Source organism: Drosophila pseudoobscura, chromosome X (genome assembly GCF_009870125.1).
Source record: "Drosophila pseudoobscura strain MV-25-SWS-2005 chromosome X, UCI_Dpse_MV25, whole genome shotgun sequence".
Taxonomy (NCBI): Eukaryota; Metazoa; Arthropoda; class Insecta; order Diptera; family Drosophilidae; genus Drosophila; species Drosophila pseudoobscura.
Window position 1 is genome coordinate 17,967,803 of NC_046683.1, and position 21,750 is coordinate 17,989,552.

At 51.6% G+C, this 21,750-nt stretch overlaps 4 protein-coding genes across 5 annotated transcripts; 1 reads left to right on the top strand and 3 right to left on the bottom strand.

The window, feature by feature from the left end:
• Positions 1–10: 10 nt before the first annotated feature.
• On the bottom strand, positions 11–4,511 carry Ocrl (Oculocerebrorenal syndrome of Lowe). The gene is made up of 9 exons (XM_001354488.4): positions 3,661–4,511; positions 3,254–3,440; positions 2,933–3,194; positions 2,691–2,876; positions 2,289–2,621; positions 1,349–2,225; positions 1,091–1,277; positions 805–1,029; positions 11–737 (listed from the first exon to the last, which is right to left on the bottom strand). Exons 1-9 carry the CDS (start codon positions 3,760–3,762, stop codon positions 562–564), a joined length of 2,535 nt encoding a protein of 844 aa, XP_001354524.2. The 5' UTR covers positions 3,763–4,511; the 3' UTR covers positions 11–561.
• Positions 4,512–4,838: 327 nt separating this feature from the next.
• eIF2Bepsilon (eukaryotic translation initiation factor 2B subunit epsilon) lies at positions 4,839–7,271 on the top strand. Its single transcript, XM_001354487.4, has 5 exons — positions 4,839–5,056; positions 5,120–5,244; positions 5,302–6,608; positions 6,684–6,970; positions 7,030–7,271. Exons 1-5 carry the CDS (start codon positions 4,964–4,966, stop codon positions 7,252–7,254), a joined length of 2,037 nt encoding a protein of 678 aa, XP_001354523.3. The 5' UTR covers positions 4,839–4,963; the 3' UTR covers positions 7,255–7,271.
• On the bottom strand, positions 7,270–21,733 carry mip130 (Myb-interacting protein 130). 2 transcript variants are annotated; one of them, XM_015185946.2, is made up of 2 exons: positions 21,604–21,733; positions 7,270–10,343 (listed from the first exon to the last, which is right to left on the bottom strand). In XM_015185946.2, exon 2 carries the CDS (start codon positions 10,321–10,323, stop codon positions 7,444–7,446), a length of 2,880 nt encoding a protein of 959 aa, XP_015041432.2. In that variant the 5' UTR covers positions 10,324–10,343; positions 21,604–21,733; the 3' UTR covers positions 7,270–7,443. The 2 variants fall into 2 exon arrangements, with proteins under 2 accessions (XP_015041432.2, XP_002133863.2); XM_002133827.3 differs by lacking the exon at positions 21,604–21,733 and adding an exon at positions 10,812–10,892.
• Rbcn-3B (WD repeat-containing protein Rbcn-3B) lies at positions 13,175–21,086 on the bottom strand. Its single transcript, XM_015185947.2, has 2 exons — positions 20,434–21,086; positions 13,175–19,498 (listed from the first exon to the last, which is right to left on the bottom strand). Exon 2 carries the CDS (start codon positions 19,402–19,404, stop codon positions 14,791–14,793), a length of 4,614 nt encoding a protein of 1,537 aa, XP_015041433.2. The 5' UTR covers positions 19,405–19,498; positions 20,434–21,086; the 3' UTR covers positions 13,175–14,790.
• Positions 21,734–21,750: the final 17 nt, after the last annotated feature.

The window sequence follows — 21,750 nt, forward strand, 5'->3', positions numbered from 1 at the left end:
CTAATGCTCGTACGCTACGTTCGTGTATTTAAATTTCTAAGCCCACAATACAATACATAGTACATCTGAATGCTATATGTACATACTTATAGCTATGTGGTCTATTTCCACATGAAATTCCAGTGATTATCGGTCTCCAGATTCGTTTTTTCATGCGTGAGAGCCAGGGGTTGTGTTGTTAAGCGTAAAACTGATATTCACCTGACAAGATTAAACGTCTGAGCAGGCTCAATGTCTTAGACTGCCTGCACTTTTCCGTGTGACTCCATGTTTTTGGTACTTTCGAGTGGGTCGCATAGGGAAGATTAACACTTGCCTCAACACAGAACTACTTAAAGTACGAAACAATTCGAGGAGAACCCAGAAGGGAGTTGGAATGAAGAGCATGCCACGCGACGGACATCTCGAACGGGATTTTATAAACAAGTAACATGTAAAACAGAGAAACGTACATAAATGCCGGACGGAACCTTCTCGTAGGCGTTCCAACAAAGTACCAACAAGTAAAATAAATACATTAACCCTATGAATATAGATAAATATCGACATTTTACTGAATAACTATGCTGCTGGTAGGTCGGCTTTCGATCCCGCTCCAGCTCCTTCGTTTCTATTGGCCAGGGAATCAGCACCGTCGCTTTCGATAAACAGACGCATAAATTGACTGCAACGGACTTTGTAGTCCGGCCAGGCCTTGCACTCGCTGCTCCGCAGAAGAATACGACCAAAGGTGACAGCTGCGCAGAGGAAATTAACGATTAATACGATTTTCAGAAGTTCTGAATAAGATAATCAAAGACGCACCGACTTGATGCAGCTCGTAGTACTGGCACTCGATGCCCTCGCGCAAGAACATGCACAAGTGCATGAATACATTGCGTTTCGGTGGACTGAGCAGGGCTATGTAGTCCATGGCCTTCGACTTGCTATTGCACGCCAGCAGATCTTCGACAAATGGCTCAAGCAGCGCCTGCTCGGGCAGGTCCAGCAGGAGCAGCAACGCCTGTGCAGCGCTTTGTGGAGTTCCAGCTGGAGTCGCAGAAAATCAGGTGTCAGTCAGGTGTAGATATGTGGTTTTAGCACAACTTACGAAACTCTTCGTCGGACCACGTGTCGAGCCAGTCGCGCACCACATTGAAGTGTGCGTTCACAGATTTTCGCGGCTCGAAAGTGTGGAATCCGCCCTCAAGCTTGGATCCCTGCTTGTGCAAGTAGTCGATGAGCAGAAAGAACTCGCGTGGCATCGTCACACAATATTCCTGTGAGTCATCATTCATCTGCATGCCCATAGAATAAGTTAACTCAATGCCTTGGCGTCACGTTTGGCAACTAAGGACTAAGGACTCACCAGGTGCTTGATCTGCTCCTGTGAGTATTCACTAAGCGGGCGATCAGTGCGACACATCGTTTCCATTGAGAGGCCAAAGCAGCTGGGCTGGTAATCACCCGTGACTGTGATGAAGATGTCGCGTCCGTTCTCCACGTGCAGGATGAGGATGTCGAAGTTGTCGCTGGTGCGGATCTTTTTGAGTAGACCCCTGATCGTGTGCACGTCTGCGACCATCTTAATACGTATGCTGCGCGCCGAGTCGATCATCAGGCTGTCCTTTCGTGGATCCACCTGCAGCCACTTCTCGCATATGTCGTGGATGTCCTTCTCTTTGAAGCTGAAGTCGACCGGCAGCGGGCAGCTGTTGTACACGTTAAAGTCCTGCATGCACGGCTCGTTGAAGCGCACCCGTCCGAAGTCGATAACAGTCTTCTCTACGCTGATCTGTGGCTGGTTGTCGTTCTCGCGCTTGTCCACCGCCTTCAGTACCTCCTCTTGCACGCGCTTGTACTTGACTTCGTCGCGAGTTTTGATCTTGACCCGGAACACGGCGTAGACGGGTTTGTGGTCGCTCTGTCGTATATCCATAATGCTGTTGTAGGCCAGCTGCTCGATGCGCGTGCCCTTCCACAGCACTCGGTCGCAGTATGCGGGCGCTCGCTGCTTTTCGCTGCTGTCATAATTGTCAGTTCCCGGGTCGTACTTGTACGTGGGCCGAAACTTGATCTCGCCCTCTGTGTACCCCTCGAAGCACTTGCCTTTGCGCATCTCCTGGCGCAGCTGGTCGTATTGTAGGAGCAGCTCGTACGTCTGGGCATCCGTCAGCGGCCCGGGTCGTTGCTGCCCGGGCGGCTCCTGTATGCGATAGTTCAAGTCCCCCAGCCAGAAGATGTGGCTGCAAGGTGGACAAAAAAGTAACTCAAGTGTAAGTTTCATTGTACTCGTACTCGGAGCTTACTCATGATCGCTGATGGTGCGACCATCGTCGAATCGGAGCCCGTCCACTATTGCATTGTAGTCCTGGTTGCGCTCCTCCACATAGCCCATGTGGGCGGCCAGATGGGAGTTAACAAAGCAAATGTGTCCCTCGTTCAACTGCAAACTGATGGCCACTCCGCCCTTATTGCCCAGCGTGTTCAGAACGCCACGTGCCACGGACTTAAAGCGGCAGCGCAGGATGTGCTGGCGCAACTGCTTGCGCACGATCACCGTCAGCATGATGCCCACCAGACGGTGGTACTGCAGGATCTCGTACTCGACATCTGGATGGACACTCTGCACCATTTTTTCGCTGCAAATGCGAGACATGCAAGAAATGAGTATGTGCGAGCTTTCAGTGGGAAGTGGGTCTTGCGCTTACTTCCACTGGGCTACACTGGCCTGGACCTGGGTGGAGTTAAGCATGGCCTTGGCAGGAGTGTCCAGCTCCTGCAAGCCAATGGCATAGATGTCAGGAGCCCGCTCGCTGCATCCCAACCAGGACCGCAGACCGTCAGGGCTGTCGCAGCAAGGTTTGTTGTTCACGTTCCAAGTGGCGCAATAGATTCTACAACAAAAGAGCATATATATTAGTGGGTGTTGGGTGGGACAGAGGCTGCTCACATAATATCCTTGTAGACAATGTACTCGCTCTCGCGCTTCTTCAGCTCCTGCTTGACCTCGCCGATTTGGCGGTAGTCGTTCAGCCATCTGAAGTTGAGAACCGTTTCGGGATCGCTTCGGGCCATGGAACTCTTGCAGGAAATGATCTTGGCCACGAACTCTTCATAGCTGGCGCTCTCACTTGGATAGAAATAGTACTTGATGGGTCCATCCTCGGCCGTGGACAGGTCAAATTGGTAAGCCGTGATCGATCCCTTGCAATCTATGGGCAACACCTAGACTTATGTATACATCAATAAATTATAGGAGCCTCCATCTCACCTTGCTGCAGCTGGAAACTCTCATCAATGGCAAACACTTTGTTGACGATCAACTCATTTACAGATGTAAGCGGCGTGCGCACGAACGAAAACGAGATGATGGCAAACGTCCCGCCGGACTCCGAAGAAACCAGCGCCAGTAGTCGATTGGCGTCTTCGGGTCCCTTGATCTGATAAGCCTCAAATAGCTGGAACATAAAAAACCAAAAAGTGTTATCTTTGGGAGAGAAGAGCGGCCATATATGTACGTATGCTCGGAGCTGTCTTTCGTCACTGCCTGTGTAGCGACCACGTAAGCTCCGTGCCGTACAGCCGATAATTATTCATCGTCGCTGGAGACATTGTTTGTTTTGGCTTTTTCTTGTGTTTTTTTTGTTGGTTATGTTGGGTTGGGTCGCGTTGGCTTACATAGAGTATTATTTCGTCTTCCTTGAAACGCTCCCTGACTATTTCCAGGTTCGACTTGACCCCTGTCAGTCCATTCGGGACGTGGTCGCCCACACTTTCCATTGCCAGGAATATTGATTGATTGATACTTTGGTTGGCTTCCCTCGTTCCCTCGTTCCTTGTGTTTGTGATGTCGGTCCGAGTCTAGGTGGCTCCGGCGTTTTTGTTCGTTGTTTTTAATCTCGCAATGCAGAAAAATACTTGGCTTCTGTGATGTGCTGTGGCAACTGCTTCGATATGGATAGTTGTTTGCTTTTCTATTTTTAGTTGGCGCGCCAGTCAGCCGCGGCAGCGAAAAGTGACATTAATGACGAGCGTATGGGATTGGAATTCCGATGCGAAATGGGCGTTTCTTTCGATTGCGAGGGCGAACTTGAGGGCTCGGGCTCTGGTCTGACCCTGCTCTTGGTTGAAACCGTAGCCGTTTGTTTGTTTCTGCTTCGGTTTATCGTTGTTGTTGCTGTTGTCTCGGGGTTCTCATTTTCCGTCAAGGCGGGCGTATCACAGACGCTGGACGCTGTCTCTCACACATATGAACACAGGCAGCCACTTATTCATCGGCGATGACGATAATTACGTTTAAATTTCAGGTTTCGATTCTGAATTGTTCATAACCGTGATTGAATGGATTGCATCCATTACATAGTTCACATCTCACACGAAAACTGTCACACGCGTGAATAACTGCTCAAAAAACATGTCATTACTGTGGCTTTATAGTATTCTTTCGTGGGACCGAAACCTGCTCAGTGGAAGTTGTTACGACCCGCCTCTTTACCACCCTGGCCTATCGTTCCCAGCTAGCTCACGGGGAAGTCAGGGCTGTTTCCGACCCGATAGACCAGCGGACGGATGAACAAAAACAAAAAAACCAAACCAACTTTTCAACCAAGCTTGTCCCCGTTGGCACTCTCTTCAGCGGGGATATTTGATATTATTATCCCTAGCGTGGTCCCTCCCTTCCATGAAAGCCACATTTTGAATTCGCGCGCTCCCTTTTTCTATTCAGGGTCCCGCTCTTCTTCTCGCTCTCGTCCCACGCAACTACCGTTGTCTACGCACTCATAACTACACTTGACTTTCATATTATATTTTCTTATTTATCTATTTTTAACAATATTAATTAATAACCTAGATTCCCAGCCCAGACTATCGGCTCTCTCTAAGACCGCCCATAACAAGGTGTAACAGCGGTCTACCAACACTGCCATATCAGCTGAGGCTCTAGTATCCAATACGGGAAAGCGTCGTTTGGTTAGATAGCATGGCACAATTCGAAAAGGAAATCGTCCAGGCGGTGCTCATAGCCGACAACAATGTATGGAACTTCAAGCCGCTTTCCGACGAAGGCTCTACGGTAGCTATTGGCCCACTTCCGCCTCGGAAAGTTTTATAGCGTGCCTCCTTTCTCTCCGCGCAGGCCCTGCTTCCCCTGGTCAACGTGAGCATGCTGGACTATGCATTGATAGCACTGAATCGCAGCGGAGTCGAGGAAGTCTTCGTCTATGCCAGCCTTTACCTCCAGGAAATACGCGACCACATCAAGTAAACAATCATTTAGTCACACTTTGTTCGATTCCGTTCAATATTTTATGTTCACAGGGCAGGGATTGCCACGTATGCCTCCTGGTCCTTCAAAATGACTGTACACATGATCGGGGGCGAGGGATGCCGCTGTTTCGGCGATGCCATGCGAGATCTCGACGCCAAGGCCCTTATCCGGGGTAATTTCATCCTTATGGGCGCTGATACTGTCACCAATGCAGACCTACGGCCGGTTCTGGACCAGCATAAGCGGATGGCAAAGTTCGACAAGGGCACAGCTGCCACACTGGTGTTCAAGGAGTGCGCAATTAATGCCCGCACCGGTAACGAGCTTCTCATTGCTGTCGATAAGCAAAATGCGCGCCTCCACTATCACCAGCGCCTGCGAATGAACCACAAGGAAGCGCGCTACCAGATTCCCCTTGACGTATTTCTTGGAAACTCTTGCGTCGCGCTGCATCACAACCTCCTGGACCCGCAAATCGCGATCGGCTCACCCTCGATGCTTTCGCTATTTAGCGACAACTTTGACTTCCAGACGCGCGACGACTTCGTGCGTGGTCTGCTCATCAACGAGGAGTTGCTGGACAGCCGCATCTACGTAGCCCTGCTGCCGGCCGCCCAGTACGCGCACAAAGTCAATAACTGGCCCTCCTACCAACTTGTAAGCCGGGACATCATCAACCGTTGGGCTTACCCACTCGTTCCTGACATGGGCGTCTACAAGTTGCACCAGCAGTACGTCTTTCACAAGGACAACATCTACAAAAGCCACGAGGCGCACGTGTCCAAGGTAGCGCTGCGTGAGAATGTGGTGATCCAGGCGGGCAGCCATGTGGAGGCAGGCACTGTAATCAGCGACACGGTCATTGGGGAAAACTGCCGCATCGGAAAGAACTGTCAGCTGAGCAATGTGTTCTTGATGGCCAACGTGACTATACAAGACAACTGCCGGCTGGAACACTGCGTGGTGGGATCCAGCGCCGTCATTGAAGCGGACTGCGATATCAGCGCCGGTTGCGTCGTGGGCGCCAAGTGCGTGCTCCCAAGAAAAACGAAGCTGGCCAAGACCCTGGTCACTAGCTCACCGAGCACACAACGCAGGGCGGAACAGGAGCAGGAACAGGATTACGAGGCAGTGGAGCTAGAGGCCATTGGACCGCAGGCCTACATCGTGAGCGACATCACCACGGGGGATCCCGACGACTCGGATGACGAGGAGCTGCTGCCCCAGCAGACGCTCTGCATACCCAAAATGGGTGACCTGATGGCGCCACTGGACGACATCAGCTACTGCAGCGACGTCAGCGACGACGACGATGAAGGGTCGCGAGCCGTCACGCCCCTACCCGACGACACCAACAGTGAGATGAGATGAGATGCACCTGAATGCACGTTGGGTCTAGATCTGAATTTAATTGCGTTTTCCCCAATTCTAGTTTTCCTAAGCGAGGTGATCGATTCGCTGTCCCGCGGCTTCAGGGAGAAGTCGAATCCGGACTTCCTCATATTGGAGATCAACTCCTCGCGCTATGCCTACAACATGTCCCTGAAGGAGGTTAACTTCAATGTGGTCAAGGCCGTGTTCGGTATGCAGTGCATCGTCGAGCCGGCTAACAACAATGTGCTGGTGGCCATCAGCGCCGCCTTCAAGCAGCTGGGACCCGTGGTCTCAAACTACATTAAGAGCGAGGAAGCCATGCTGGACTGCTTGAAAGCCCTAGAGGTGCGTCATCTGCGGATGAGGGTATGAGGGGCATTTGAATGATGAGTGATTGCTTTCAGGACGTGTACGAAGAGAATCCGCTGGTGCAGGAGAAGATCTCGCAGATTGTCCACTACCTATACGACAAGGACTTCGTGTCGGAGGATGCCATCCAGGCGTGGTATGCCCAACTCGGTGGCCAGGAGCATGCCCAGCTGCGCCAGAGCCTCGTCAAGCTGGTCGACTGGCTGAATCAGTCCAGCGAAGAGGATGACAACGACGAGGAAGAGGATTTCAGTGAATAAAGCAAAGACTGCCACTATTTTGTTACACCTTTTATTGCAACGCCTTCTCGATATTTTCCTCGGAGATATCTTGCTGATAGTCCCCTCTTACATTTGATTAACCTAGATCCAGACCATGAAATGGTCCATCGAAAAAAAGGAAACTAAAAAAGCGCGACAAATTAATCGCATTTGTTTTGGATTACGTCTCTACTTCGTCTCATAAATGAATTCATGCTGGAAGTCGGAGTTCCCTTCCTCTAGGTTCAGCCGCTCAACGCCGACCATATCCGCCTCCTCCTCCTCCTCATCCTCGGACTCCTTCACCGACTCGATGGTTATCTGGGAGTCGTCGGTGACGGCGGGATTCGGCGACTGTGCATCCTCTCGCTGCTGCTCTGCATTGTCTGTTTCGGCCTCGGAGTCAATTTTCTCGTCATCTTCGCCTTCTGCCTGCTGCCCTGCACTGTCCACGTCCATCCGCTCACGCTTGTCTTCCTGCAGCCGCTGCTTTGTCTCTTTTCCAGCTTCTGTGGTGTCATCAGCTTTACTATGTGCTAGTACCTTGCCAGAATCGTCTGCATCGACTGCCTTCTTTTTCTTATCCTCCTTCTCTTTGCACTTTGAGGTGTCGTCGGCATCAGCATCATTTTCCTCATCGGTCCCCTCCTCTTTGGGTGTCTTTGGCGACTTGACATCTTCGGCAGCCGCCCGGCTGAGCCTGCGCTTCTCGAGATTCCGAGTGATGTCCTGGGCAATGAACTCCAGCCGCAATTGGACACTCTTGTGGAACACATCCATGTTATCGGCGCTCACAAGGTTGGTGCGCACCTCCTCCATGCAGCCCTCGAGCACCTGCCTGACCTTGCCAACTGGGCAGTCTCCGCCGAGGTTCTGCGTGACTATCAGCAGCGTGGTGAGGTTCTTTAGCAGCGTCACCATGCGCTCGTTCTTCACAAGGCCATTGTTCATGCCGTCTACCGTCCGGTTCGCCTTGGCCCGACACTCCTCGCGCAGGTACGTGGGCGAGATCATGGCCTGAACATTCGGATTTCGCGTCAGCGTAGAGGAGAGCTCCTGTACTTTGGTGAGCTCATACATGAGGTCGGTATTGATGCGCTCAATGGAGACGATGTTGTAGGCGTACTGGCGCTGGAAGTTGTCGGCGATCTGACGGCGGTGGCGTTCTCCGGCCTCGTCATGGCCCATCATGTCGTCGATGGCCAGCTCCGCGGTGGAGTTCATTTTGTTTAGGCGATTGATGCGCTCGGCCTTTACCGCGATATGCTTCTCCAAGTGGACAAGGTGCTCCAGCAGCTTGTTAGAGTACCTGTGAGCTCGTATCAGCTGCGGCCGTATCGGGCTCTCCCCGATGGCGTCCTGACCCAGCAGGGGATCACTCTTGTTTAGTTTCATGCTAAGAGCGTTCCTTGCCGCCGCATTATTGCTTGCCAGGTGCTTCTGAGGGCCGAAAAGTCCTGTGCCTGCCTTTCTCCCATTGGCGGAGGGACGCTTCTGGAGATAGCTACTGGAGAGGCTGGCCGTGTAGCCCAGGTTGGTGGTAAAGCCCAGGCTGTTGGTCTGGTAGATGCTCATCAGGTTAGGACGGAAGTCCTTGGTGAAGCTGTGCAGTGGCAGCATCTCGTGAAAGTTTTCCGACACTATCTCAAAGTCCGGTATGGCGTGGGTCCCCAGGCCGGGCCGCTCGAACGTTACCCGGTACGTGGCGTTGAGCGAGTCGTAGGCGGCGACAGTGCCGGAGAAGATGCCGTCTTGGGGGGTGCGCAGCCGAGCCGTCACCTTGGTGCCCAGCGGCAGTGGCATGGGGATCTTATCGGGCATATCCGCCAGGAGAACGGAGTCCTTCAGCTCGCCCGGCTTGCGTGACTGGAGAGTGCGCATAAGCTTTCGTTTCCTGTCCAACTCTTTGCGCTCCTCGTTGAAGAAGTTGGGTGAGCAGCGCCTAGGCTTTCCCATCTGGCGTCTGATGGTCGACCATTCGTGTCGGTTGAGCTGACGCGTCCCCAGGCGCGGGTCCAGCTCGTTCACGTGGTTCAGGAATTCGTCACGGCTGTCGAAAAGCGGCCTGTCTATGTACGAGTAGAACCACTCGGCGATGGCCCACTTGTGGGCCTTAGGCAGCTTCAGCAGGTTGCGCAGGCGGAGCCCGATCGCCTGGCCCACCCGTTTGTTGGCCGCCAACAGGGCCTGAGCCTGGCTAGCCTCCTCCTCAGCAGTGGCCGCGGCAGCAGCTGCGGCTGCCGAACCCTTGGCTCCTCCGGATGCTGCACCGCTGCCCTTGCCCGACTTGTGGCCAGATAGGTTCGATTTGCCAGCGGACTGTGTCTGCCTGGCAGCCTGACCCTTGGCTGGCGTCTTCTTGTTCTTGTTGCCAGCTGCCGTCATCTGATGTTGGCTGCCGGCTGAGGTGGAGCTGGATCCGTTGTCGCTGGAGCGCATGTAGCGCGAGACGACGCCCTTGCGCTTCTTGAGCACCTTGGCGGGGGCGGTGTTGGCCACTTTCCCTGAGCAGCCGCTGCCAGGTCTACCGGCGCCCAGGGGCGGGCGACCGGACACCTTCTTTGGGGCAAGGCTCATGCGCAACGGTTTGTCGTCGTTGATAATATTCTCGTCGTAAAAGAGCTTGTTTCTCTTGCGAATTCGGGCGGGCATTCCACGGGCATTCAGCGTTAGGATGGGAGCCTTCGTCACCTTGGGCTTGGGTGGTGGGGCGCTGCCCACGCGCTGCAGTCCTAGCGTGGCCAGGCTGAAGGCCGGCGGATCCACTTGCTCTTCCGGTTCGCTGTTCTCGTTGCTATCCTGCTCATCGTCCTCGTCATGCTCCAGATCTGCTTCAGGCTCGGCTGTGGCGTCCCCCTCTTTTGTGTCGTCTTCGCCTGCATTCACATCGACATCACCAGCCCCGGCATCCTTTTTCTGCTCATTGTCGCTCCTGCTGTCATCGTCGTGATCCATTGGCTTAGCGGTGGCCTCCTCCTCACTCGATTTCTTCCTTGCGGCAGCGGCAGCGGCTGTAGAAACGGCTGCTGCCTTCCTGCCCTTGCCTTTGGTAGCTTCTGCGACGGGCATTTTCACTGGGCGAATACAAGCTGCAAGGACCAGAGAAAACAGACAGTTGAAGATCTAGAAAACAACATTCAAGCTAATACTCCTACAAGTAGTGAGCCTACAGCCTACAACCCAAGATTTCTTCTTACTTTTCCTGAAATCGGAACACTCGGCAGGCACGGCTGTTGACTCTTTGGGGCTTTGGAGATACTTACACAAGTACGAGTATACTTTTATCAATTGTCGAGGGAGAGGGTAAACGTAAACAGTATTCGGGCAACAGTGCCAAAGGAAGGTCTTTTCGATCTATCTGATTATTCTTATTCTAGCCCGACTATAGCAAATGTTCTTTGGAAGCTTTGTGGTAAGGCGGTGGCAGTGTTTGTTCTGGGGTTGGGTTGTCTTCGGCAGTAGCCTCCTCCCACCGCTCGTACCTCCTATCACACGTTTTGCAGTGCGTTCACAGCAGGCAAAACGGCGCCGGATCGCTCTTGTAGCCTGTACTGTACCTGTAGCGGCAGCGCTGCAGTAGAACGCTCTCCTATGCCCAGAAGATAGGGCCGTGTCGACCACTGATCTAACTTGACATCAAAGTCGCATTTTCTAATGAAGCTTGAAGCTTGAACCGGTTCGCGATGGTGTTCTCGTGAACTGGGGGTGAACCATTGCTCAAAAATATAGCCAGATCGGCGGACAAGAAAATATCTCATTGAATAAAACTAGCTCTGCCTTTGTTTGTTTAATTGGATATGTGTTTCGGACCCCATAATGTTTAGACATGTGTTCTGGATCATTATCAAAGCCGAGTCTATATACATAGGCATGTGTGTCTGTCCGCAAACTCTCTCTCTTTGGGTCTTATTTTACGCTCAGCACAACTGAGAGCCAACTTTGACGCCATGTTTGATGTGAGAGGAGACACAGACACAGATACAGATATATGTATTGTTAGCTTTTGAGACAAATTCATCTATTAGATGCGGTGTATTTGAAAATGTTTTTTGGCATTGGAGTTTTGTGAACATCCGTAACATGGAGCCACTTGCAACAAGCAAACGAGTCGTACTGAGAAAAATAAGACCCGAAAAGAGGGCGCGTTGCGTTTGCGGACCACCTTGCATAATTTCATCATGGTCCGCCCTATTGTTTTATTTCTCAGACACTTTAAGATCTAGATCAACCAAATTTGCTGAGGCGAAATTACATATTACTAAAATATATCAAAATATCAAGAATTTGAAGCAGATCGGGTCACTGTTCGATCCCCGTTAAATTACACTCTGAATCAACAAATGTAGGCGAAAGTTGAAAAAGTATTACAGTTTTCAAGAGAGTTTTTCATATTTTGCATATAAAAAAAAAGAGTATTTTACTGAATGTAAATTTTTTTAAATTTAGTGTAATTAAACTTGTAATCAACCGTGATTATTACGAAGAAAATAAGTGGTAAAATAACAAAATTCTGTGGAAAATATAGCCAGAATTACCCATTGCAGATCCCCTGCTATGTGCTCGCTCTATGTATTTTCTCTCTCTCTCTCTCTTTCTTAACGAGAATTGATAGAGATAGCCGGTATCTCCTATGCCCATGTCCTACCCGCCTTCACCAACTAATCAATCGGGACCTTTTGCGGATAGCGAACGATAATGACTCCTGATAAATATGTATGTACATTTGATACACTGAATGAGTACCGGGTATGGGTACAGTCGCCCTGGGCCGCGACTCTGAAAGTACCATTTGGTTAACGATCGTTTTTCATTGAATTCAATTTTAAAAAATTATATAATAAAATAACGCCGATAAAACTGTAAAATCTTATAGAAAATGGAATCATTTAACGGATGAACCGGATAGATTTTTCCTCAAAAATCACGATGGAAAAGCTCTTTCTTATAGAAAATGGAATTATTTAACGGATAAACCGGATTGATTTTTCCTCAAAAATCACGATGGAAAAGCTCTCAGGACAGCAGTAACCTTCAATTCCATTGCTGTTATACTCAAGTTCATGGATCTACAAGTGTGTGTCCTAGCGCTCTGCATAAACGGACAACCGAATCAGCGATTCAGCTTTCTCATAACTTCGAATAGCTCGGCCAAAACGGACCAAATAAAGCGAATCCCGAATCGACTCGGTTCTTTTCTCGCTCACTCTCTACTTGATTTTCTGGTAGACAGAACGATAAAGCAGCATACAAAATGCTGGTTTTTTTTGATTCGCCCTCGGCCTGAGGGCCTTTGTTCGACTGTGGGTGCGTCATGGGTGGGTGCCGAGTACACAACATGTTTGTGCATGCACGATACCGATTTCCGTGTGTGCAATAGTGTTGCGCATGCATACTGCACATGTCCACGCATACACAAAGGGATTTCTCCGCATACAAACGAAACTCTTTAGTGATTCGGGGTGATTCGAATCCGACTGAAGGCAGGATCGAATAAAGATCGAATGCACTAAAGGGGCATAAGTAAAGCTGTGATTCTATGAATACTGTGGCTTCATGCAGGTCTCAAGTATTTATTTACATTGGGGTTGCGCTTATTTAAACAATGTTTAGAGGTGCAGACCTTATCTTTCGACGCATTTTCTTCGCGCACACAAATAAGCGGAACCCTAATGTACATACTATGTACTCGCGAATGACGGTTGACGCTTTCGTGGTGTCTTGTCTGAACCGAAAAGGGAGAGAAAATTGCTTGTGGTCACGATATTTATAAAGTTATACGAGAGATCTATGCACATAGAAGAGATAAGCACCGCCACTTGCCCATGTGAATGGTACGCTTGATGGCTTGATGAGTCTCTGTGTCTCGCACGCAGACCCCTTCTTGTCGGTTCTGCAGAAGGTCAAGGGAATGATTGGAATATTAACGGTTTCCTCATGTTTGACTTTATTTGCTGTATGCTGCGGTACATAATTGGTTTAGTTGCTTCATTTCGTTTCGTTTCGTTTCATTTTGTTGCGTAATACTTTGATTGAAGGACCTCGTATGTAACTATGCATATGTGCATACATGTAGTGTAGTTCGTAGGTGAAGCACATACAATATTTGCAAATACAATACATTCATTCACAATACAATTCGATACACATGCAACATGGACGCTTGCGTGTGTTTCAGGTATTAGATACATAAAGATTGCGTACATTGCAATTTCCATTCTATAATAACGTACATATCGTATGTTTTTAGGATAAATAGTTTCTCGGATACATTTCGCGCTCGGCAAGCGGTTGGTTCCTCGCTCAACACTCGACACTCGACACTCCATGCTTATCCGCCTTCTCCGAGCTTCAGAATAAATGATGCACGTGTGTGGGTGTTCTTGTTTACACAGAATTATCTGTACAGTTTCCGCAGAACGAAACAAAAACAAAGAGTTCTTACTTTAGATACGCCTGGCGCCTAGGCCGAGTTACATCGAAAAACAAAGTAATTATAATAATAGTAGTTACAATTAGGATAGCAATAGAAAAAAAAAAAACACTTGGCTCTATTTTCTAGTTATTTAGTGGGTTTGTTTGCCTTTTGCTTTTCTTTCTTTTGTAACTTTTTGTAACGTTTTGCAATACATCTGTTTAGGTTCTTTAGATATATATATATATAACAATACATTATGTATAACAAATATGGATAATAATAGTAATAATAGTAGCATACAATAGTAGTAATAATATTAATAATAATAATAATAGTTTGTAATCATAATAACAGCTTTTCGTTCTTTGTTTTACAAGGTTTTCCTCTTTCTGTGGTTGTTGATGTTGTTGTGGTTGTTTTTGCTTGCTTTTTGTATACACATGCCTGTAGGTCGGAACGGTAGTATGCACTATAGTAATTATTGGCGACTGTTAATATTTGGATATAGGTAATATTTTCTCTGTAGGTAGGTTACAACGACAAACAGGAACAGAAATTGCAACTGCAACTGCAACTGGAACTGGAACAGGAGGTAAAACACGTGCTGTGCACGTTCGGCGAATCGGTAAAATATATGTAGCTCTAGGAATAAAATTAGCAGGGGATACTGGGGCATACAGGTGGATGCACGGATTCACTGCCATATTGGGGGAACACCTGGCGTACTGCCGTGCCGCAACAGTGGAAGGTACGATACGTTAAAATCGTCTAATACATACATTAAAATACATAAAGATACAGAATATATAGATAGAATATACATACACATATTGTAGGATATATAAATAAATAACAAAATTAATTTGTGAGTCGCATCGATCGCAATGATTTTGTTGCCCTTTTCCGTTTCCGTTTCCTTATCCTTTTGCTGCCGCTTCTTTTCGCGCCTTTCGTTTGCTTGGCGTCGTTTGCAGAAACATAATCCTTAGATAAATTGGCTTCGTTTTCGTTTTCATTCATAATAATTATTGTTGTGTAGTTTCGTATCGCCGTCGCTTTTGAAGCCCGCGTTGATTGCCTGCTAAAATACATTCGTCCCTCCTGCCTTAGAGATTGCGTCCCTAGACATTGAACCGCGTCTCGGAGCCGTCAGCCAGCATGAGGGTCACCGTACGATTATTGATCCAGACAAGCTTGGCCAGCCGCATGGGGTTGAGTCGCGAAACGTCCGGAATGGGGGCCGTGGAGTAGCCCTTGGTGCAACGCGTCTGCGACTGTCCCAGCCCGAACATGCCGGTGCTCGTCTGCCAGAAGGAGAGCCGGTTCTCGGCGCACGAGTACGAGACGAGATACTTGCCGTCGGGCGAAAAGGCCAGGGAGGTGATGGGGTGCGTGTGAGCGGGGATCATCTGGCACTTGTTCTGACGCAGCTCGTAGATGGCCAGGTTGCCGCTGTTGGCGCCGACGGCGATGCGGCGGGTCTGAGAGCAATGGGAGATCTGGTTGAACTTGCAGATCGGCGGGCAGAGCTCGGCCAGGCCGCGGACCTTCAGCTCGTTGCTGTCCACGCAGTGCAGCGCGATGTCCATGACCTCCACCAGCAGGCTGGCGATCTCCGACTGCATCTTGTCGATCAGCATCTCCACGCACTGCAGGATCTCGCCCTTGGCCTTGTACAGGACTGACTGCGTCAGGGGCGCGTTGATGGACTGCGCGTTCTGTTGCATCGTGTTGTACCTGGCCACCTCGCGGGCCATGGTGGTGATGAAGGCCGCCGGTCGGGCGGTGGCTATCAGGCGCAGGGCATGCCGGGCCGTGCGGCAGGCGTCCGCCTGTGGCGTCAGCGGAAGCTTGTAGTTCAGATTGGGCACCGCTTTGCCCTCGCACGAGATCTCCAGCAGGCCGAGCAGCACCTTGGACACGTCCAGGTAGGGCTCCCACACCGTGAAGCCCCTGCCCAGCAGGTCGATGGCCGCTCGCCGCAGCGGCGTGTACTGGGGCAGCTTGGGCGAGGGCGGCGCATACAGCAGGTGGGCCAGGGCCATCGAGGTGAGCCTGGCCAGGTTATTGGCTATGCCGAAGCCCTCCACCACGGACGATATGCGGCGCTCTCCGCTCTGTCCGGTCGCCCCAGTGGCGAGGCTGATGCTCCCGCGGTGGTTGGGCGACTCTTGTGAGATGTCCTGCCCGAACTCTGCCCCGATCACGCCCAGCAGGATGACGGCCGTGGTTTGCTTGCGTTTCAGCTCCGACAGACTAGACGGCTTGCGTATGATCTCCTCCTCCTCCTCCTCGTAGTCCTCGTCATGGTGCTGTTCCGCGCCGGGAATTCCTCCCGCCCCGGCACCCGCAGCTGAGCCACTAATTGAGTGGGTGCCGTTGCTGCCGCCGCCGCCTCCAGCCCCGACGCTGGCATGGGATCCGCTCGAGCTCTGGCTGAGGAGCACCAGCTGCTGCTGGGCCCCCACGATGGGCTCGGTGTGGGTGTAGAGGGGCAGGTACTGAGCCCAGCTTTCGACTAGCTGCTTTCGCCCCTTCTTGCCCATGCGGGTGAGCTCCCCGAGCAGGATCTGCTGGGCAGCCTCGCGGATTTCGATGCAGTGGTGCTGCCATCGCTTCACCATCATCTCCACCTGGGGTCGCTTGAACTTCTTCGGCTCGAGGGCCTCGATTTTGTCGGGCAACAGGAAGCAGTGGTGGGTGGCCAGGAGGCTCCAGGCATGCTTGATCTGTGAAATGTGGTGGGCGAGGATCTCCTCGCGCTCCTCCTCGTTGCTCAGCGTGGAGTCGGTCCGCTGAGCCAGGCGCTGCAGCTTCTTGTGCTTCTCGCTGTCCGGCAGGAAAGAGGCGGCGCTCATCGACAGCAGCGTGTTCGACATGGCTACCAGCGCCAGGATGTGGTTAGTCGTCAGCGTGGTGCTCAGCTCCCAGTGGAGGCGTGAAGTGAATATGGCGGTCAGGTGCTCCAGGCGCTGCAGCTCCTCCGGAAGCGGGCGCTTCTTCGAGCTGGAGGGCAGCTGGAGGCCCGGCGGAATGTCGTAGTTGTTCTGCCAAGTGGGCAGCAACAGGGACATGTAGCCCGCCTTGGAGAGCACCCCGTACGAGATGGGCACGATGGGACGGAGCAGGCCCAGCCGCGTCTCACACATCTTGTCCAGGTGCGGGTCCAGGCCCCACGAGTGGAGCAGCGAGAGGAGCAGCTGGGCCACCTCCATCACGTGGGTGACCTCCATCTTGGAGGCGATCTTGCTCTTCAGGTCCTGCTGCTCCTCGTGCGACTCCACCGCCTTCTGCAAGCTCTCCACCTTGGCCTGAACCTTCTTCTCCACGATCTCCGTCTTCTCCTTGAACTTCTGGACGAGTCCGTGCTTGTCCTTGTCCTTCAGGATCTTCTCCACGTCGACGGCCTTGTTCTTCACCTTGTTGAAGAAGTCCCCAATCTTCTTGCTCGCGTCCAGGTGCATCGACTTGCCATCCTTCGGGTTCTGCAGGTGCACCCCCAGCGCCTCCAAGGTGGCCGGCGTCATCTGGGCGTACTCCTCGCTGTGCAGCTCGAAGATCAGTCCCTCGATGTCGAAGAACAGGATGTGGCTCTCGGCGTCCTTGGGGTTGGTGCGCAGTCCCTGGATCACCAGTGGATTGCTGCGGTGCTTCATGAGGAAGTCAAAGTTCCCTTGGTTGTGGCCCTGCAGCTGCTGGAGCTGGGTGATCCCGCGCTGGGTGGCGTGGCGGATGGCGTTCATGTTCCTCGACTTGAGGCCGCGGAAGAAGTGAACCGCCGGATTGGCCATCCCCATTTCGCTGGTCGAGGCGCCGCTCACCCCCGAGGAGCCACCACCAACCCCGTCCTCGCCTGCCTGCTCGTCGCAGGCGGAGAGCACCTCTTCGGCCAGCATTCCGTGGAGCACCCGGTCCAGGTGGCCGGTTTCCATCTGCCACACGTAGACGGAGCCGTCCGAGCAGCCCACGATGAGGAAGTCGTCCAGTGGACGCCACTTGATGGTCACCACGGGGAACAGGTGGCGACTGGCCAGGGTAACGCACTTGCGCTCCTGCAGGGAGACAAGAGTCACCGAGTGGTCCGAGGCCACCGAGCAGATGCACTTGAGGATCCGCGGGCTGCAGCTTTCCGGCGGCACAAGCAGCTGGGTGATCTCCCCCGCGTGCACGCAGAAGCGGTGCAGCATGCTGCCGCTGTACAGGTCCCAGAGGCAGACGGCAAAGTCGATGCCGCCGGACAGCAGGTGCGACTTCTCGTACCGCGAGTGGATCATGGAGGGACAGAGCAGGCAGTTCACCCTGCCGCGGTGTCCGTAGAGGATCTGGTGCGACGGCCAGTCGCTGAAGTTCTGCTTGATGCCAACCAGCAGCTGCATCATCACCGTCTGGGTGGCGGGCACGATCACAATGCTGCCATCCTCGCGCCCGATGACCAGCCGACTCTGTTGCGGCAAGTATATGCTCGAGGTGAGTTTAACCGGGGACTCGGTGATCCTCGACAGCTGATCCAGTATCCCCACGGGCGGCGGATCCATAATGGACCAGGCCTCTACCAGAGAAGTGCACACGTGTGGCTTGAGGACGCGCGGCGGCATCTGCTTGGCCTGCAGTATGCTGATGTTGTCCAGCGGTACCTCCGGCACATTCCACACCGAGATGTACCCCTCAGAGTCGCCGCGCAGCAGGTTGTGCTGTCCGCCACTGCCGCTGCCGCTGCCGTTGCCATTTCCATTGCCTATTGCGTTGCTTCCGGCCAGCAGCAGTTTCATGGCTGGTGGACAGGAGAGTACCTTGTCGCCGGCATGCTGGAGCACGTAGTACAGGTAGGGGGCGTCCCGGACGACGCTCTTCGAGTGGAACTCCTTGTTGTCGGGGATGCAGTTGGCGGGCAGCCTGTACAGGTAGCCCTTGCCCTCGTCCGTCCAGAGCATGACGCGGTCAGATGTGATGAAGTCGCCGCCCTGCCAGCGCTCGCGGGCCGGCGCGATCACGGAGCAGAGAACGGTGAAGTCCCCGGCGTCGTAGATCTGCCAGTACTTTGTGCACACCAAGAGCACTGTGCGCTGGTTCTGGGCACAGCAGTTCATGGTTATGGCGTTGAGGCAGCGGATCTCCTTCGACTCGTTCTCGTAGATGGGCTCCGCGTGCTTGTTCTCGTTCCCCGTCAGAGTCCACACCTTCACTGTGCCCGTGGTGGTGATGGCCAGGACCACGTCGTCCTTGCGCCGCATGGGCCGGAGCACGTGGATGGCCGAGATCCAGTCTGGCTTCACCTTGGAGCTGAGCACGTAGATTACTTCCAGGCTGAACGGGTCCATCACCATGATCTCGGCGTAATAGCCGATGCAGAACAGACGAATGTCCTCGCTATTGGCCGTGTGATAGCTCTGGATCTGTGTGTGCACCTGCGGCAGCTTGACTGCCTCCATGCACTTGCCGTCGATGAGGTCCCAGGTGCACATCTCGCCGTTCTCCGAGGAGCTCACCAGGAAGTTGTTTTCGGGCAGCAGCGAGGCCCGCACCAGGCAGAGCACCGGAGCCGAGTGGCCCACCAGCAGGCAGCGGGGCGACATCTTCAGTGTGCTGGGCTCCACCTGCCAGAGACAAATCTGTCCGTCGTAGCAGCCGGTGACCAGGGTGCACTGGTCGTCCGAAAGAAACACACTGGAGATGCAGTGCGTGGGCGCCGTGGGTCCCCACAGCACCACCGGCACCACCAGATTGGTACTCACCATGGTGACTCCCACACCACCCTTACCCTTGGTCCTGTTCCCCAATCACTCCTTACTGCCTCCTCCTTGCGCTTCTCTTGCGGGGCTGCTCTGGGCTCTGCAAGAAGTATTCTTAAGTTAACATTTGCTCGACCTCGAGTGCGCGCCTGTGTATGTGTGAGCAGTGCCTGGTCGTACAGAGGGAGCTGCAAACATTGCAATTGCGGGGGCAGGCTTGCATAACCGTCAACTGTTGGCGGAACAGCACGGACATACAACTAAAAGTCCCGAGCAGGGAGTGCCTAGAAGTGCCTCTCCTTTCCGTTCCATTCGTAGCATGAATCCGAGTCTAGATCTACTACTGACGGTGTCCACTCTTCTGTGCACATTCCGAGATAACAGTTAACGTGAACAGGTGACTGTGGTAGTGAGTGGCTGTTGGGTTATCGGAATCGAATCGAATCAGCTCTCCCCCCCGGTCATACTCCCACTGGTTCCTCCACTCATTCACGCATTTGTGCTCTGCTCGTGTGTAGTTTGCTGCTGCCAGCTGTTACTGTACTTTGTGCCTGGCCACTGGAATGGCAAAGATAAACAAGAGATTCGAGCCGATCCAACTGGGGTTATACAATAGCAATAGCAATAGCAATAACATTGGAGACGGGAGCAGACACGAGCTGGGGCACGGGCTGGGGCAGGGGCAACCTTGGATCCGCAGTCACTTTTAAGGACGGACGACCGGAATGGCAGGGAATGCATTAGCATGGAAACTGATCGGATCGGGGCTGTCAGCAATTGAGGCACGATAAATTAATTGAGCAGACGAGACTATTTGGCATCGCCGCAACCCAAACCAAACGGATTGCTGCTGGCTGTCTGTATGTCTCTCTGGCCTACACACACACACATACTCATTCGCCTAGAGTCCAATCGCACACACAACTACGCAGAAAATGGGCACTAGACGCACACACACACACGGGCGCACACACATTGGCCAATGCGCCAACAACAATAATTGTAGATATGTATGTAACTTAGAATTTCGCTAACATTTCTCTGGTGTGTTTTCCGTATTGGGGTGGCGCGTGATTCCCTTCCCGATTCCCGATAGCTGTGGTATAGCTACTCAATCGCTTTGATTCCTTGGGTTTGTTGATTGGGAATATTGATTGATCCTGATCCGCATCCGCATCCGCATCCGTGTGCTGTTTTTTCGGTCTCGTGCTTTTTCTCCGGCTGCTGCTGCTGTTGCTGCATTCCAAGTTGTGCGTATAAGAGAGGAGCGAACTTCAATGTCGTCGTCGTCGCTGTCGTCCCACGATTCTAATTCATATGCACACTTCCCCTCGTACGTGCTGCTGCTGGCTAACAATTACAACACACACGTTGATATTGCTTTTGCTTCTGCGGCTGTTATTGTTGTTGTTACTTCTGTTTTTGTTATTGCTGACAATTTTTCATATTATGCATATTTCCATTTTGTTTTTGATTCGTCCGAACTGTTGCTCTCTCGTACAAGTTTGAATGGCACTACTAATGGTCGATACACACGCACTCAAACAATTGATTTTAGCAATTGATTTTTTATACTTTCTTATACATATTTCCCTTTTTTGTACGACTGAGGCAGAAGAAAAAAAAGCAACGAAAATATCTTATCGACCGTGGGGTAAGATTTTCGATAAGTTTTAGTGTTGCCACACTTCCGAATCGATTACTGCGACACCAGCGTGCGAAGGGGCGACAACCCTGCTTCAAAAATTTAATATTTTACTTCAATTGTTTATAATTTGATGGTTTTCGCGACACTTTCTATAAATTATGGGACAATATATGACTAAGATAGTTTTGAACGCAATCGCGACATCTTTCATAGCATTTGGGCCATTTTAAACACGAGCCCACATGGAGTGGGCGACTATGTTGTTACTTTTGGCCCAACGGACAACACTTTACACACAATTGCATTTTGCACAATGCACTGCCTATTTAAGCACAAATCATTTCAAAGCGTCCAGAGATAAGTCCATAGGCTTTGATCTGGTTTTAATAATCACTCGCAGGATATGTTTAGTAAAAATAAACATTAAAAAAATAGCTCGGCACACAGGCAGAAAGTGGTCCAGTTGTTTGCAGGACAAACAATTGCTTAAATCGAATCATATTGAACAATCTAACAAGGTATCGTTAAATATATAAGTGCTATATTGGTTTACTTACTACTTTATATAGTTTGTGCAATTTTTTTGTACTTTAATTCCCCTTTATTTTGAATTTACAACACAATTCGTAAAGAACACACACTTTTGAATGGCCAGCAGAGAAATAAAAAGTCGTGCTGCCAACTTGTCGCAAAGAAAAGGCGCG